The sequence below is a fragment of the Sceloporus undulatus genome, chromosome 8 (genome assembly GCF_019175285.1).
Source record: "Sceloporus undulatus isolate JIND9_A2432 ecotype Alabama chromosome 8, SceUnd_v1.1, whole genome shotgun sequence".
Taxonomy (NCBI): Eukaryota; Metazoa; Chordata; class Lepidosauria; order Squamata; family Phrynosomatidae; genus Sceloporus; species Sceloporus undulatus.
In genome coordinates this window covers 9,656,752-9,675,100 of record NC_056529.1, presented here as the reverse complement: position 1 = coordinate 9,675,100, position 18,349 = coordinate 9,656,752, and the positions used below count along the sequence as shown (strand labels likewise).

The 18,349-nt window shown below is 38.5% G+C and overlaps 1 protein-coding gene across 1 annotated transcript; it reads left to right on the top strand.

Moving 5' to 3' along the window:
• Window positions 1-1,634: 1,634 nt before the first annotated feature.
• Window positions 1,635-15,893, top strand: GPATCH1 (G-patch domain containing 1). Its single transcript, XM_042438474.1, has 20 exons — window positions 1,635-1,722; window positions 2,793-2,927; window positions 3,477-3,562; window positions 4,737-4,897; window positions 5,127-5,224; window positions 5,402-5,463; window positions 5,828-6,067; window positions 6,887-7,034; window positions 7,157-7,236; window positions 7,914-8,118; window positions 8,956-9,243; window positions 9,586-9,767; window positions 9,970-10,097; window positions 10,412-10,548; window positions 10,869-11,038; window positions 11,298-11,508; window positions 12,674-12,784; window positions 13,265-13,383; window positions 14,091-14,236; window positions 15,569-15,893. The coding sequence occupies exons 1-20, from the start codon at window positions 1,644-1,646 to the stop codon at window positions 15,597-15,599; spliced, it is 2,817 nt and encodes a 938-aa protein (XP_042294408.1). The 5' UTR covers window positions 1,635-1,643; the 3' UTR covers window positions 15,600-15,893.
• The last annotated feature ends 2,456 nt before the right edge of the window (window positions 15,894-18,349 follow it).

Below are 18,349 nucleotides of genomic sequence, written 5' to 3'. Positions count from 1 at the left end.
TGGGAAATAGTTTTATGTCAGAAGCAGGGAAACTCTATGATGATATGACTTCTAAATTAATCTGAATATTTGTAATATGATTTGGCAATAAAGCGAGACCGAAGCTCAATAAAAACAAGTAAGAGCACAAAGTCAGCATAGAAACACAGAAGTAATAAGATACCGAAGAGATAGTCATAATCAGACCAGAGAAAATACCAAGAAGCTGAAGGATGGGAAATAACCATAGATACTAGGAATACATGTTATTTGTTTGTTACATATTTGTACTGGATGTATGAGAGAGAGAAAAAATTGTATGTGTAAATATGGATATTTTACTTCTTGTTAATGAATTAAAAAAACAAACACTACAAGCAGATGCAGCGATCTAAACGTTTATGCAACAAATGGCATTTCAAAGATGAAAAACCATAGTACTTTGCTTTTGCCTGAGCCTGCTGGAAAGGGCATGCATAACACCTTGTCTCTGGCTAATGTAGGCTGCATCTGAGCTGCGGGAGTAATCCAGTTTAACACCACTTTAACTGCCATGGCTTGATGGTATGGAGTTCTGGGAAGTTTGCTGTGGCACCAGACTCCCCCAAAGGGTCCCCATAAGTCAGAAATGACTCCAAGGCCCACAACAAAAAGAAAGTGTACAAGAAAGGTTCTAGGATTGACCGCACAGTGTTTGAGTGACCTCTTCTGGCCACATTTATGGCAATCTGGACGAAAGTTGGAATATCATGTTCGGATAAAAGTGTTATGGGTTTTAAAAGGATGTTGGCACCATTGCTATGAAAATGAACACCACGTTTTTACCTGAGAGGACACCTCTCTAGGAATCTCTAGGTCCTCCAGCGCAACTCTGTGGTCAACGTCTGACAGACACCGACCATAGAGTAGCGCTGGAGGAGCTACAGATGCCTAGTAGAGTGTTCTCTCTAGGAATCATCTTTCAATGCCACTTTTAAAGTTGACCATAGAGTTGCACTGGAGGACCTAGATATTCCTAGAGAGGACATAATAATCAAATCTGTGAATAATTAAAGCCGCAAATATGGAGGGATGAGTGTATTGTATTTTATTGTGTTGTAAGCCGCCTTGATCCTGTGGGAGGATGCGGGATATAAATAAAAATGCATTATTGTTATTATTATTATGAAGACACACAACAACAAAGGTTCTTAGGGCCTCTAAAGCTCTTAATCCGGCCCTCAGCATGACCAATGGCAGTTGATAGAATCATACAGAGTTGGAAAAGATCTCAAAAGCCATCCAGTCCAACCCCATTCTGCCATGCAGGAACTCCCAGTCAAAGCATCCCTGACATATAATGATGATGATGATAATAATAATAATATAATGGCCATCCAGCCTCTGTTTATAGACTTCCAAAGAAGGAGTCTCCACTACAATCTCTGAGGGAATGTGTCCCAGTGTCAAACAGCTCTGAAAGTCAGGAAGTTCCTCCTAAATCTTGACCTGGTTGAGAATGCTTGAATGCCCCTGTTTAAACTACAAATCCCAGAATGCAAGAGGAGGCGGCCATAGCAGTTAAGGCCGAAGCGGATTCTCAGCCAGAGAATGGGCGCGCTGATTGGTCAGCGCGAGGGGAGGCGTGGCCCGAGGAAGCTCCGCCCCCTGCCAGGGCAGACAAAATGGCGGCGGGCGAAAGCGATGGAGAGGAAGAGGGAGATTTTGTCACTTTTGGGACCCCTCTGGAGCCCTTGGAGGAAGGTGAGGCGGCCTTAAATGGAGGAAGGGACCCCTTTCAACCTCCTTTTGGAAGCCTGGCGTCCTTGGCTCGGAATTAGAGAAGCAGCCTTGCCTTTGTTGCTGTTGTGCACCTTCCAGTCGCTTCCTACTTATGGCAGCCCTAAGGGGGGGTTTCTTTTTGCCCATGGCTGAGCCAGGATTTGAACCCAGGTCTCCAGAGCCAAAATGTATATCTTAGCACCCTGACAGGCCTCCAAGTGGCCCAAAGGTTCTTGATTTCTGCTGCAGAACGAAATGAAAAGACGGATAGTAAGTTGCTTGACTGAAGCAACTTGTCTAAATAGAACATAACCTAAAACATGGAGCTAGTAGTTATGTGTGTAGCTCTGTACTCTTGAGTGGAAAATTCACATTTTGACACCCGGAGCTGTTAGACTGAATCTAAGCGAGACGTAGATTGAGATCACAGACCGTCATGTTTCCTACTTCTTGATCAGCTAGCCCCGAAATCAGATATTGCTAAGCATTTATAGAAACTCACACAAAGACAGGGAACCCAAACCCCTATTTTCCTCCTCCTCCTCCCCTTTAGTTAATTTCGAAACATCTATATGAGCAAATTCATTTTGTGGTGTTATCAAACTTTTGATTACGTTTAAGAAGTACAGTACAATCTGTTTAGGAAATGTTAAAGTTTTGTTTTCTTTGTTTTGGAACAAGCAACCCTGAACACTTGGCCCTAGATGTACAGTTGCAAAAGGACAAAACCCGCTTGTTTCCAAACAAATGAACAAAAGAAATGAACTTTTGATCTATGGAAAAGCGGTATACAAATAGAATTTATTATTATTATTATTAACTTAGTATTTTTAAGAAGCCCATGGCCTTCTGCAGCCTTCTCTGCCCACCTGTTTTGTAAGCTGGAAAACAAGAGGCAGCAGAGAAGTAATGCAGTGGTTTGGCGTTATTGGATGAACTAACGTTATGTCTTTCAGATATCAGGATATAACTCTCATCTGTTTGCCTGAATGATAGTTTCCATGCATTCCCTATACTGTACTAATTTGTGTTCTTTAAAATGATAATTGCAGGCGAACGAATTAAGAAACCAGTCCCTCTGCAAGAACAAACTGTCAGAGATGAAAAGGGACGGTACAAACGTTTCCACGGAGCGTTTAGCGGTGGTTTCTCTGCCGGCTATTTCAACACTGTGGGTTCGAAAGAAGGTAACTAATAATTTGTATTGGATATATAGCTATATCTATCTATCTATAGATATTTCTGTCTCATTCTGCTTCATGTTTGCATGTTCATAGCAAACAGTGAATCTGTTTATCTACAAAGTGAAATTACATCTTAGGGATTGTTTCTGTTAGAATCAAGAGCTGTAGAGGTTTTGTCAGTCATCTAATACAAATTGCTACTTGATGCTGGAAATCCATACGATAGATGCATAGAGTTGGCTTAGTAGTAGTACTGGGAAAAAGAATGGAGAGTCTTGAGTTCACAGTCTCTAGTTTATTGTGGCACCAGAGCTCCCTGACAGAGAAGGCTAAATGTCTCACAAAACCACAATTTCCAGAATTCCCTAGCGTTGAGCCAAGGCAGTTAAAACGGTCTCAAATGGGATTATTTCTGCAGTGTGTTTTGGATCTATGCCATCCTGAGCTTCTTGAAGCATATGGAAATGTATTTGCTATTGCTAAATTTAGTTACAGAACATTCAGCTGTACTTTAATGTCATGTCTTACAAATATGAATTGATGTGTTTAAAGGATGGGCACCATCAACCTTTGTATCGTCACGTCAAAAGAGAGCAGAAAAAACAGTCCTGGGGCCAGAAGATTTTATGGACGAAGAGGTAAATTTTTAAAACAGCACAGATGTTAAATATACAGTTGTCCTTCCATTTGCGCAGACTTTGAATCCACGTCCCTTTCTTACTCACAAGGGACAAATGGAGGGATTTAAAATGGGGCACACCCATAGGGACGCACTGCTATTCGAGCCAACATTTTCTTCTGCTACCGCTTTGCTCAGCTTGTCCAATGAAGGAAAGGAGGAGTAGCATTCCACTTGCAGGGTTGTATCTAAACAAGACACAGGGTTTATTTTGTCTCCTGGAAGTAGACAGCTTCAGTTCTGTGGTTGTTACCTCTGTGCAAACTGGAGTATTAGTTTCTTTGTGGCTTGTTGGTAGGGAACAAATAAGAGAAGAGTATCTGCCCTCTGCCAGACAGCACAATAAACCAATTCTGGAGTGAAACTTTGTTTGGAGGGTGGCGGTTAACAATTGAATAGTATGGAAGTGTATACCACTTGTTCATGACAAACTAAAATTTCTCCAGATCCCTGGCTTGTGCTGCAGGAAAGTGCTTGCTAAATATACCTTGGCTTAGGTAAATCTTTTATGATTATGATATCATAAATGTGCTCTTTATTTTTTAAATTTTATTTTGCATTTAAAAGTTATTTTTTTCATATATGGGAGCCAGCATGATGTAGTGGTTTAAGTGTTGGCCTATGACTCTGGAGACCAGGGTTTTATTCCCAGCTCGACTATGAAACCCACTGGGTGACCTTGGGCAAGTCACACTGGCCTGTTACAGACAGCCAAAATAAAGCTGCTTCGAGTCACAGTGGAGGTATGGTGTTTCAATGATGCATGCGTCCTATGAGTCCAGAAGTTGCACCAAAGCCATGCTCCAGCCCTAAGGACTGGAGTGTGGCTTTGGTGTGGGTTCTAGACTCTTAGGACGCATGCATCATTGAAACACCATACCTCCACTGTGACTCAAAGCAGCTTTATTTTGGCTGTCTGTAACAGGCCACTCTCTCAGCCTCAGGAGAAGGCAGTGGCAAACCCTCTATGCAGAAACTTGCCAAGAAAACTCAATGATATATTTGCTTTAGGGTTGCTGTAAGTCAGGAACAACTTAAAGGCATACTACAACAGCAGCTTTTGGAGAGGAATTATTTCCATTCTGAATTTTTTATTTCTGCCTTGTTTTTTCCTCTCTCTTCTCTTCATGAAGGATCTTAGTGAACATGGGATAGCACCAAAGGAAATTGCAGTTACAGATGAATATGCTTCCAAGAGTAAGGATCGAATAAAAGAGAAAGCCAGACAAATTGCAGGAGTTGTTGGTCCCATTCCTGGAGCTGCTGTATTGGATGAATTTATAGCACCTCCCAAGTAAGTATATATTAGCTATATTGCTGAGTTATCCCAATTTCACAGTGTTTTACTTTTAGCATTTGCAGGGCAGCAGAATTTACGTTTCCTTTTTAAGCTCATGTTCCTAATGCTAAAACATGGCTGTACTTTGAAGAGTTTGCTATATATTGCTAGATGTTTATATATGTTGTGTAAATGATGTTAATATGTTTATTTCTAACAACCATTTTGTTCATTTCCTATTAAGAATAACCGTTGGTGTTGACTTGTTGCGAAAAATGGGATGGAAAGAAGGACAAGGTGTTGGACCTCGCGTAAAGAGAAAACCATACAAGCAAAACCCTGGTATAGTCCATTAAATATACTGCTTTTTGTTAGGTTGTTAGGCTGAGATTTCATTTAATGAAGCCAGTATGATCCATCTGCTCTAGTCCTGTAATAAGATACGTATGTGTAAAATCTCACTGATATTCTGTAATATGCAGGGAATTGTGTATTTCAACCTTGTTTCATCATATTTAGTTGCAGAGTCTGACGTGAAAATATATGGCTGTGCTTTGCCTCCAGGATCTGAAGAAACAGAGGTATTATTTGTACAACATTTTGTGGAAGGTGGAGGTTGAGTGGGATGTTTCTAATTATTTTTATACAACAAATAGTTATGCAAATTATGTAGAGAAACCTTTATATCTGTAGTAATGAATGTGTCACTGAAAATTTTCTGCAATCATTTATAGAGCAGTATTACTGTATGAGAAAATCTACAAAGGGGCATAGCAGCCCAAAGAGATGTTTCTGCCTCAAAGAACTATAGACTAATTGACTGTGGGGCAGATAACAAGGGAATGTCATGAGTTACATGACATAAATACAAAGGGACATTTTAAGAGTATTACTGACCGTAGTAATGCAACTTCATTATAAATAATATATGTTACCTTCTTAAAGGAGGAAGAGGATGAATATCAGCCAGAAAATGTGACATTTGCTCCCAAAGATATAATGCCTGTAGACCTGACCCCTAAAGAGAATGTTCATGGACTTGGCTATAAAGGCCTGGATCCAACCAAAGCCTTATTTGGAGTTTCAGAAGAACACCTACACCTTTTTAGTCCTAGTTCTGAAAATTCAACTCTACTTGGTGATCTCCGGCAGAGCAAAGGACGGAAGCTTGGTATTTTGGGGCAGGTAAAACATTACATTTTAAGTATTTCTTATCCCACAAGGCACCTTGTTGCAGCACCTTTCTACCAACTGAAGTACTGGTTACAGACAACTCTCACATAGTACCAGACACAGAATATAGCCAGAAGTAAGCAGAGTGTGATGAGCTTCAGGTCCTCTAGAAACTGGTGAAATCTAATTCCCATCAGCCATAGGAAGGCTTGCCAGTGGTGAAGGATAATGGCAGAAGTAGTTCACAAATACTTAGATACCATAGGCATTTCTTCTTCTTGAAGGCCTTCAGAGTGCCTGTCAGTATAAACATCAATTACATGCAAAAATAACAGTGAAACAGCAGTTTGTAACATAGAGATAAAACCTAACAATGAATTATAAAAAAATTCCCAACAGATAAAACTACAAAAACAAAATCCTGGTAACAAAATTTCCCAGTTCTGACAAAATCATTTTCATGTCTGCTAAGAAACACTTCTGCATCACTGCTAATTGCTTTGGAGAACACAGAACAAGACCTCGGTTGATTATCTCCATATACAGGGAAGTTTATATGAGACAAAGTGGTCTCATAGAAACCCCTAAACAAAAATCATTTTATGCCCCATGGTAAAGTTCCTAAAGCAGCATCCCAACTTGATAAGCAAGAACGTTCCCATCCCTTTCCTAATGTCATGTATACAGTAGTGGGCCTGCCAGTTTTGCACAGCTCACAGCTCTGTTCACCAATCTAACATCAACCATTCATTCTTATGTTAAGTTTAGATGCAATTATTGGTCTTTTGCATTGATACTCATTTGTACCCATTCTCTATTTGTTTTCCTTAGGCTTTTGGTGTAGGAGCTTTGGAAGAAGAAGATGATGACATTTATGCTACTGAATCACTTTGTAAATATGACACTGTTCTGAAAGATGAGGAGCCTGGTGATGAGTTATGTGGGTGGACAGCACCTAAGCAGCATAAAAGCAAGCAAGGTGTGGAAGTGGGATGCTCTGGAGCCCCAGAGTACTCTTAACATCTGGAAGGGTGTGGTCTTGTAGGATTATTTACCAAATGCTACACAGTGTTTCTTCTGAATGATAACATTATTTTACAGAAATAGAGAGAGAGCTGAAATATATTGGAAAAATTTTGGAAGGTTTCTCAGTGGCATCTAAATCAATTGCTTCTCCAAAGGTAGGTAAACTACTATTCTTTTCTCTGCAAGTAGGGTATTTCATGGAGTTGTTCTGTTTTCTTAGATATTTAAATTCAATAGAACTATACACTCGACTATAAGTTGACCTCACATATAAATTGAGGGCAGGTTTTGGGGTCAAATTTATGGATTTTGATATGACCCATGGTCAAGAGTAAAACTTAGAGGCATGTAAAAAAGGACCTAAAGAATGAAGCAAAGGAAAACAATTCCAAAGAAGTTAAAAATCCCAGCAGGCATTAAATGTTTAAAAGTCTGCAAGATTATTCAAATTTCATTACTTATGCAGCATAGTTTCAGCTGTAGTTTTTCTCTTGTATAGAAGATTGTGAGGTTTTTACAAAGATTGGGAAGCTAGTAAGAATATTGGAGCTGTAAATGTCTTGGGGCATTGTGGGGAAGCTAGTGGGGGCTATCTAGAGACAGGGGTTGACATTCTGTGCCTATCAGGAATACTGCCCCAGTATTTCTAGTTGCAGCATTTCAAATACTGTATGCAGGATTCAATTCTCAGAGTTGGTCTGTATGGCTTATTAAACATTGTATAGCAACCAGAGTTTTATAAGTATATTAAATGTCTCTGATGTTAAGTAATCAGCATAAGATTATGTCTACAACCACACTCTCATGTGTGATGTTGCTTTTTCTTTGAAAGATTTATCCTCCTCCTGACTTGCCAAGGGATTACAGACCAGTCCATTACTTTCGACCAGTGATAAAAGCTAGTAGTGAAAACTCACACTTAGTGCAGGCGTTAGCAGAATCCACTGGGAAGCTTGAGTGTGATACAGCACTACAAGGCAGACACCAAAGGACTGCTTCTCAGAGGAGGGAATTGCTGGGCGAGACTAGTCTTAAAGGTACCCAGTATGTTATCAGCTATTTTCCATTGTGTGTGTTCATGCATTGTAATCTACATTTATTTTGACTTATAAATAACTAGAGAGGTGTTTTCTGTAAGAATCTCTAGATCATGTGTCTTGACTCTATAGTCAGTTTCTTGTAGATTCACATTGCAGGCACTAGAGATCTCTAAAGAGAACATCTTGCTCAAATCCGTCAAAGTCAAAGCTGCATATGTGGAAAGCTGACTGTATAATCACATCAAAATTCTGATTGGGTGAGACATTCAACTCTGTGATTACTCTTTGCAAACATATTATGTTTTCATGCCAAGTTTAGATGACAGACTTCTCTGGCTTTTGTCATTTTAACCTCCTGGTCATTGGAGTACAAATACCATGCTTCAAATTAAATCGAGAACAGGGATTTGTACTTCCTATTCCCTCTGGATTAGCTTCATGTCTGCAAGTGACTTGGTGACTGAACCAATGACAGGTGATACTCCACAATCCAATATACTGTTCATTTTAAATCCTGTCTTCCTGGAGGTTTGCATCATTTTGTGCATAACTAATGTCCTTTTAGGCAGAGCTCATGTCCTAGGTTTCAAAAGAGTTAAAAGCTTTTATGGTAGGCTTTTAATAAATAAAGTTATGTTTACCAAATTATTATTATTATGATTGTTATGAAACTGAGTACCTTTTGATGCAACCATTAGTGAGGTCTGAGTGGCATGCATGATAACACATTTTGACCAAATGTTATATACAGTCACAGCCTCTGTAGATTCTTGATTTTAGCTTCCAAGAAGAGAATTTTACATTTGCCCTCAACCAAGGTTTTTTTATGTTTAGGTCCAACAACTTCTGTTCTAGAGTATTTGTCAGATAAAGACAAAGAAAGAATCCAAGAAGTGAAACAAGCATCAGAACATCAAATGAAAACTCCAGCAGTGCCCCCAAAATTCTTGCATAACAGACCCCAGGCATCTGCTTTACATGATACTCCACCAAAGTGGCAGCTAGTGCTGGGAACGCAGCTACCCTCAACTGGTTCTAATGATTTCAGACCATTTGCAAAAGATCCAGAAAAGCAAAAGAGATATGAAAATTACACAACAAATCTCAAACATGGAACAAAAGGTAATTTGCAGTGCACATACATCTATTGTTCCCTGTATAAAATAGATTCAACATTGTGCTTCTGATGAGTAAAAGAAAGGGAGAGGGAATAACAAAAATTAGAAGAAACAAAGAAAAGGGCAAAGTGTCATACTGCTCTTAATCACACAAATGGGAGACTAGCAGGTGCAAGGTAACTCATTTGTGTGAGTTCACAGATGTCTATTTGAAGAACTATAGTTAAAGGTATGCAGCCTGGGCTCCTAATTGTGAACAGCTTTGTTGCTGTTATTTTAAAAAAGCCATCTCCTTTCAAACAATTTAGCTTGATGGACTACTAATTGCTCCTCCTTTATCTTCCAGTGGAAGTGCTAGAAAGCTGTTTAGATCCTAATATGACAGAATGGGAGCGTAGGAGAGAACAAGAAGAATTTGCTCGTGCTGCGATGCTGTACAAACCTTCTAGCTCTGTCCTGTCTTCAAGGTTTACTTCTGCAAAGCATGAAGATGACACTGATAAAGTAGAAGTTCCTCGAGATCAAGAGGTGTGTTCTTATTATGTCTTGCAGTAACAACTGACCTGTACCCAATTAATCATTGCTTATCTCTTAAGCAGCATTATCAAAGTAATTTTCTAAAAATGCTATCAAAATTTGGGTCTGAGCGTGATTGATGTGGGAATCAGTATGTAATTGGTGTAGCTGATGCATTGTTTTTGATTGCTATTTATCACTGTGATTATTTTAGACTGATGTTGATGACAAAAAGGCAGCTGCAAATATGAAAATGTTTGGCAAGCTCACAAGAGAGACATTTGAGTGGCACCCAGATAAACTACTGTGCAAAAGGTTTAATGTTCCTGATCCCTATTCAGAGTAAGTTGAGCACATACACTTTCCCTTGAAGGATAAACTATGAGTTAAGACAATAAGCTGTTGTTGTTTGTACTGTAGATTTATTTTAAAGCTATGAATTGCATATAACAAGGTTTTTAAAAGACTCTTTTTGACAGTTGGTCTTGATGCTCAGATTGCAAAATCTTGGAAACAAAATCTAAAATTCTACTGATCTTGTGAACAATTACTTATGTTGAACAGTATATCTCTCATTTTGAGTAATATTTCTCTGATGGCAAAAAGTTACAGTTATTAAAAGCATGATTGAGAACCCCAGCTTTTGTTTTTTTCAGGTCATGTATAGTTGGATTACCCAAAGTGAAACGTGACAAGTATTCTGTGTTCAATTTCTTGACGGTATCAGAGTCCACATCAGTAACACTGAACCAGCCCACTGCAAAAGGAGTGCAACAGAATAGTATTCAAAACAGTAGGTGTCCTTTTTTTTCTTGTGGGTGTATTAGTCAAAATTGACAATATGTGAAATATGTGTCATATTAAAATAGGCTAAATTTTAAGAAACAACAACAGAAGGAAAATGAATTGGCAGACAAAATTCCAAGCTGTCAAGAATGGGGTGGAGAATCAGTAGATTTCCTTGTTTATTATCTGGTCAATAAATTGTAAAAACGTTTATTATCCAATACATTTAAAGAAAATATGAGCAATTTAAATAATAATGAACGAATATGATCAATATGACTTAGGAGATTGGACATATAACCCTGAAAGGATATTCATCTCTTCAAGAGCCAAAGAAGCCATCAAGATGGGATGTGTCTGATAAAGAGAAGAAGAAGAAAGATGCTATTAGTGAGTTTATAAATTTAGCTCAATCAAAGGTTAATATCCAGGAGCACCCGGCGACACCAACTGAATTGAAGGATAAAAAAAAGACTGATGAACATTTTGCCAACAAGGTATAGTGGCTCCATATGTTCAGTGATTCCAATGTACATTCTTAATATACTTGGATTTTTCCACTTTATCGCCTGATGGTAGAATATTGATGATGTACGTAATTGATAGATTTCCTTACCTTGTTGCACTTGTGAGCTGTTGTCTTAGAAATATAGTTTAGTGCATACTTGTCCAACAGCAAGACTGCAACATGGTAATAGGAAAGAAAATGAATGTTTCCAGTATATGTAAACTCCCTTTACTTTTAACTCTTGTCAGACAGTAAATGATGGTACGAGTCAGAATGAAGAAGTAGCAGAAGAAGAAAGCAGGCCATCTATGGATTTGTTTAAAGCCATCTTTGCCAGCTCCTCAGATGAACAGTCATCTTCATCAGAAGAAGAAAGTGATGGTGAAGAGCAAACAGCAACAGTGACAGAACCAGTTTCTGAAAATACGAAGTATCATTCTCCTTTACCTTTTAGTCAAGGTAATACTGGACTCATTCAGATGTAATGGCAGACTTTGATTTTTGCACTGCGTTAATGAACCATGTGCAAACGCTTTCTTCTCCTCATCCATAGTGTTTCAGTTCCTTCCATTTTGGCTCAAAACATAGTTTGCTGCTACAGTCAAACTGCCAAAGAGGAATTTTACTTCTAAGTAGGATAGAAAACAAGTTCTTGGAAGCTAGTATGTCATCCTGATTTGGAGGACAAATACAAACATTAGTTTGCCACTACTCCCTGACAAACCATGATTTCTGCAAAAGATGAAGTAACTAATTCAATTTGAGAGAAAGGATCACACAAGCACAATGCCCATTCCTGTAGTACAAAATCATAGTTTACCAAACCTTTAAGTACTTGATAAACTCTGTGTGTGTATTTGCCTTTGCATTGCCTGTTGATTTATGGTGACCCCAAGTATCTTCATATGGCTTACTTAGGCAAGGAATCCTCAGAGGTAGTTTTGCCAGTTTGCTAGTTACTGCCTCTAAAATATATCCTACACACCTGGTGTTTGATGGCAGTCTCCCATCCATGTACCTAACAAGGGCTGACCCTGCTTAACTTCATTGGTTAGCTATGGTTAGTACTTGAATGAGAGATCACCAATAAATACCAAGTGCTGTATGCTATGTTTCAAAGGATGGAACTGTTTAAACCACCTATGTGGATTTCTTGCCTAAGAAAACCCTGTGAAGTTCATGAGGTCACCATAAATTGACAGGCAACTTGAAGGCACATATACACACATACATTCAACATCTTGCATTGCATCTCTAAGATTCAGGCTAAAACAGTAGGTTCACTACCCTATGGATACAGAAGCCACCAGATGTCACTAGTAAAATCCTTATAATTCAGTTTGGCTTGTTATGGGAAGTAGAACTGATGACAAGATAAAGCTTATTTGGTTCTTTCAAATCTTTCACATATCTTCAACAGCAAAAATAGCTCTGATGTGTTCTCGTCTATTACAAGCCTGTTGTACGTTATAAGAACCTTTACTGTAGTGCACCAGCATCTCAAATACAGGATTTGGGCTGTTCTGTGTGCTGTATTACTGGCAGTTCCTGTTGTGTTATTCTTTCAACATTATTATGAAGGCATCACTTTTGATAAAAACTGACTTTTCTTTTCCTGTTAAAGAAAGCAAAGCTGTCACACCTGAATCTTCTGTTACTGTAACTCCTCCCTCAATGAAAGTAGTGGATCAAGGAGAAGAATTTGGACCAAAATTGCCTCCAGTTGTTCCTTCTGGTAAATTCATTTCAGCAAATTCTATAAAGTTTATATTTTTATAAGGTTGTGTGCAGGAATTTAGTGGCTCGGCGAATGTCAATGTACAAACAGTGTAATAGCGAAGTTGCTTTAACATTTTGTTTGTTTCCTGTCTGCAAGTTGTTTCTAACCCAAAAGGGGTTTTCTTGGCAAGATTTGTTCAGAGATGATTTGCCATTGTCTTCCCCTGAGGCTGAGAGAGTGTGACTTGCCCAAGGTCACCCAGTGGGCTTACGTGGCCGAGCTGGGAATCAAATCTTGGTCTCTAGAGTCACAGTCCAACACTCAAACCACTGTGCCATGCTGGCTTTTGCAGCGAAATAAAAAAATATATTGGGCAGGATCCAAAACATGTTATTTTAAGACTAGAGCAGTAGTGCGTCCTAAGAGTCCGGAAGCATTATTTGAGTAGCTTTTGATCTATTTTCAGCAAGTGATTTTTCTCTCTGATGCTTTTAGACATTCCTTTGAAACATGAGCAAATACAGCTTGCAAGTTCTCCTGAAGCCACTAAGAAGCCTAAAAAGAGCAAAGAAAAACATAAGACTAAAAGAGAACACAAACACAAAAAAGAAAAGGTAATTTATTATGATAGATGGGGTGGGACTGAGACTTATGCAGAACTATAGAGAATGGACCATTTGTCTCCTTCATTCTAAATCTCAAGCCCTTATGGTATACTGTTCTATGCACGTATTCTGCCATCAAACATATAATTTGATCAGATTCACTTTTCTTTTACCTGCATCAGTTCACATGAGCTTCATATTTGCATAATGTATTGAATCAAGCTTAATTTAAGCCATGTGTATATCACAAAAGCCCTATGCATAAATTTATGGTGGATAAAAGGCTGATTCTGATGTCCAATGGAGACAGCTGAGGAAACATCATTACCAGAGCTGCTGTTTCCATTTATTAGTAATTACAGTATGATGGGGACACTAAGCTCTCTTATGCCAAAACATTGTAAAAGCTTAAAAGTACGACCCACTGAACCTGTTTGTACTTATTTTGGGTAAATCTTCATAAGATCTTACCTTATCATTCCCCCCCCCCAACCTTTAATCTATGAGTAACTGTTATTCCATTTTATACATATGCATAGTATAAAACAATGAGATTGCTGCATCGTTCGAGATTTTGTTCCTAATTTGTCAGATTTCTCCTTGTAAGATGCATAAAAATGTAAATATTAGAACTGCACTTCTTTTTCAGAAAGAGAAACGCAAGAAATCCAAACGCAAGAGCAAACATAAGAATAAGAAATCCATTTCTTTTTCAGAAAAAGAAACACAAGAAATCCAAACACAAGAGCAAACATAAGAATAAGAAATCCAAACAGAACAGTGGCTCGGACACTGCTGATAGCAGTGATAGCAACTGTGAGGAAGAAACTGCAGATATACCACCGCAAGAATTTTTAAAAAGGTAATGAAATTCAAAGTATTTGTAAAGTAGACAATACTATTTGTGTTACACAGTCCTCATGCCTTTTATTTTAAAAGCCAGTTTGACAGGGAGCAATTTACATTAGGCAGAAGAGGGGAGACAAAGATGGCTAGTTTTTGAAAATTGGATCTCTTTAGACCAAGGCTGATGCATATTGATTTAGAAATGTGTCTCATTGATTTAGAGTGCAATATTCCAAGGTAAGTACATATAAAATTTAAAGTTAATCATATTTCCAGTAGGTGTTAAAGTATTATTCCTTATAATTAATGGTTGATTGTATTATTTTCCTATAAACTGTGATACTTACATATTCTGTTTTTTTATACAATCACTTATCGTAAATCGAGACAGGGATGTTTGCTCATTGCCTGGATGCTTCATGTGAGAAAGACCAGTCTTGCATAAGTGATCTGTTGATCTCCTAATAGAAGTGTTTTATTCTTCAGTTGTAAATGTGTCGCCATTCCAAGATTGATTTGAAATATTGGTCAAATAAAGGTCATAAACATTCTTTTCAGTAACAATATCTGGGGTAGCCATATTGGCCTCTGCTGTATGGCCTACACAGTTACCCCGGATATGTTTTCTATATGTGAAAACACCACACTTTAGTCACAACAGAGAAATCCTAATGAGGGAGCCAAAGGACTGGGACTATATTCTTTAAGGTTTCGACCTCTAACAAAGGTAAAGTCTTTAAAAAATGGGAATGCATTTGGCATGTTTTACCTAAACAGCATCTAAAAGTTTTCCTAATGCAACAGGATGGAGGCTTCTTGAGAAATGCATTGTTCTCTGCCTAACAAAGGAGGCTGGTAGCCTTGCAAGGAAAGAGGCAACCTGGATATCAATGGAAGTATCCTTTTTATGTTGCTAATGGAGTTTAAATTTTATTTCCTAGATTTTATGATTCATTGTCTCCCAGAATCTGTATGGCCATAAGGAGCAGTGGCCTGCCCTCATGAATATCCCTCCATTACCATCTTAACTGTGAATAACAGCTTTATAGAATGTGGGCCTGTGACTCTAATATCATTTCTCATGCATGATTTTTAACACCTTTGCTTGATGCAGATGCCAGTAGAGCTTTTAAAGCTTGCAACATATATTTTGTATATTATGGTTGGTCAGTAAAGGTATCACTGTTTAGTGGATTTTGGATCTTATGGATCTTTCCAGTAATTTACTTATTTTACATTTATATGCCATAGAGAATATATATTATAACAATCTAATTCAGAATATTTATTTCCATTGTTTACTAATTCAGTTCTTTCCTCTCTATCTATCTCTTTCTTTTTCATTTAGGCTGAAAAGTCTTCCATTTGTAAAGCGGTAGTTTGGATCCCTGTTTTATCTTTTGCTTTGAAAACAGATCTCCTCTATGATGGAAGATCAGCAGTGTAAAGCTTATTTTGACGTCCTGTATATATTGTATTTATCTTGGATTTGATAGCATTAAAAATATATATGCTGATCTATGTGTTTTCCGTTAAAAATCAGATTAAGTGTGAAATGCTGGAAAAGATTCTTCGATTTTAAATATTGTAATATTAAAATTGATCATGACAATTCTGCATTTTAATGAAAACCAGCATGAGAAAATTTTAATAAATTAATTTTACCAATCTTACTCCTAAGGTTTTAAAATAATTTCTTGAAGAGCCTTACATGTGAACATGAGAAGGATTACAAAATAGGAATATTGACTGAGATTTTCTTGCCTTAAGATTTAGGGCCAATAAAATATTGTAGGTTAGCAATATTTTTGTCCATTATGATGAAAGTCAGATTTTCTTTGGAAAATGATTAATTTAAAGAAGGTGCACCGTGTTTTTGTGATTAGATTTTTCTGGATTGAGGTATTTTGAGCTTTCCATGCTTTCCTAGTCAATCAAAACTACTTCAAGGCTGTAAGAAAACAAGCAGAAAACAAGCTTGTCCCATCCTCAATATGACATCCTTTCAAATATTTAAACATGACTATCATGTTACTTCTTAAGTCTAAACATACCTGGCTCCCACTCCTCATAGGTTGTGGTTTCCAAACACTGCACCATTTTTGTTGACTTCCACTGGACACACTCCAGCTTCTCAATGTTGCTCTTGAATTGTGGTACCCAGAACTGGAAACACTATTCCAGGTGAGGTCTGACTAAAGCAGAATAGTGGCACTTACATTCCTCTTTGTTAATTTTAAATTCTGATCCTGTCCTCTTGGATAACCTTCTAATTTGGTGTCATCTTCAAATTTTATAAGTATGCCCCCTATTCCATTATCCAAGTCAGTGTTAAAGATGTTAAATAGCACTGACTCCAAGACAGAACCCTGTGACACCCCACTGTTCACTTCTGTCCAGGATGAAAAGGAGCCATTGGTGAGTACCCTTTTGGTTCAGTCAGTCACCAAACTACAAATCTGCCTGACAGTTGCACTATCTAGCCCAGGAATTCCAAATTTTAGACCTCCAGTTGTCTTGAACTTCAACTCCCAGAAGCCCCAGCCAACTTAGACAACAGTCAGGAATCATGGAAGCTGAAGTCCAAAACATCTGGAGGACCACAGTTTGTGAATCACTGATCTGATTACACCCACAGCAATCCCTTCATCTACCAAACGTCTACCTCTGTAAAAAAAGAGATAACGTTAGCCTGACATGATTTGTTTTTAAGAAACCCATGTTGACTTTTAGGGATCACAGCATTCTTTTCTAAGTGCTAACAGCCTGTCAGTTTCATTATCTGCTCTAGAAACTTTCCTAGTATTGCTGCCAGGCTAACTGGCAGTAATTATTTGCATCCTCTGTTGCCCCCTTTTTGAACATGGAGACAACATTCGCCCTCCACCAGTTTGCTGAGGCAAGGCAGGAAGTAACAGTTAAGCTGTGCTGTAATGTTGTCCCACTACAACATTAAAGAAGATAGGTCAGGCATGTCTGGAGTATATTTTACTACCAAACTGAAAGGACTAAAAGACAACGAGCCCAGGCATAGTCTGAAGAAGGAGAATCCTTTATCCTTGACCAAATTTGCACCTTACTGCAAACACCAACTCCAGCAAGGGGATCAGATGGCAAGATGATGAATCCCAAAGGATTTTGGTGCGGTCAGAAGAACGAGAATCCTCTATCCTTGACCAGATTGAACCCCAGTGCAAACACCAGTTCCAGCAAGGGGATCGGGTGGCAAGATGGTGAACCCAAAAGGATCTTGGTGCGGTCAGAAGAGCTAAAACCCTCTATCCTTGACCAAATTGCACACTACTGCAAACACCAATTCCAACAAGGGAATTGAGTGGCAAGATGGTGAACCCAAAAGGATCTTAGTGTGGTTATGAGAATCCTCTATCCTTAACCAAATTGCACCCCGCCACAAACACAGACCCTGGCAACAGGTTTGGGTGGTGATAGAGGAGACAGATTTGAAGGAGTGAGTAGTGATCTGATACCTCTTATGAATAGGAAATGCTTTACTCTAGAAGGGAGTAACTCACTAATATTGACAGTTTCAAAACAGCTTGCTGTTACCACCGAAGTACAACCAGGGAGTTCCTGTCAAAACGAACTACCACCTCCCATACCTCCATGATCCACTCACTATGAAGGGCATTGGAGCAGGTTAGTAGAAGGATTTTCCAGGTGCAGGGAGTCTTTGTCAGCTCTTCCATCGTCCCCTAATTCAGAGGATTCAGTCATTCCCCATGGGGAAATAAGGTGGCTTGCAACCAAGGCATTTATGTTGTTCTCATCTTTTAAAAGATGGGATGAAGCTGGAAGCTGAAGGTATGGTTGCCATTCTGAATAAGGGCAGCAAGGCGATTAGGAAAAGGCCTACTACTTTCTGTTAACTAAGCTGCTTCTAATAAAGAAAAGGAAAATAGTAACCATGGCTCATTCCCCAGAAGAAGAATGTGATCTGGCTTCACGATCCCCTTTAGTCTCTGAACTGAAGGAGAAAGAAAATGATGAGGGCTCTTCAGTAGCTCCTTCATCTGCTAAACCTTTTCGGGCTGATGATCTTTGTGTGTTTTTGTGTAAGGCACTTAAGATATTGGAGTTTCATGGCACTTCTGATCAAGCAAAGCTTGAG

Excerpts from the sequence above, each read along its gene's own strand:
- GPATCH1 (XM_042438474.1), top strand. The coding sequence starts at position 1,644 with ATGGCGGCGGGCGAAAGCGATGGAGAGGAAGAGGGAGATTTTGTCACT. Across the intron at positions 7,237-7,913 it reads AATCAATTGCTTCTCCAAAG|ATTTATCCTCCTCCTGACTT; the intron begins GTAGGTAAACTA and ends TTTCTTTGAAAG. Across the intron at positions 13,384-14,090 it reads ACAAACACAAAAAAGAAAAG|AAAAAGAAACACAAGAAATC; the intron begins GTAATTTATTAT and ends TTTCTTTTTCAG.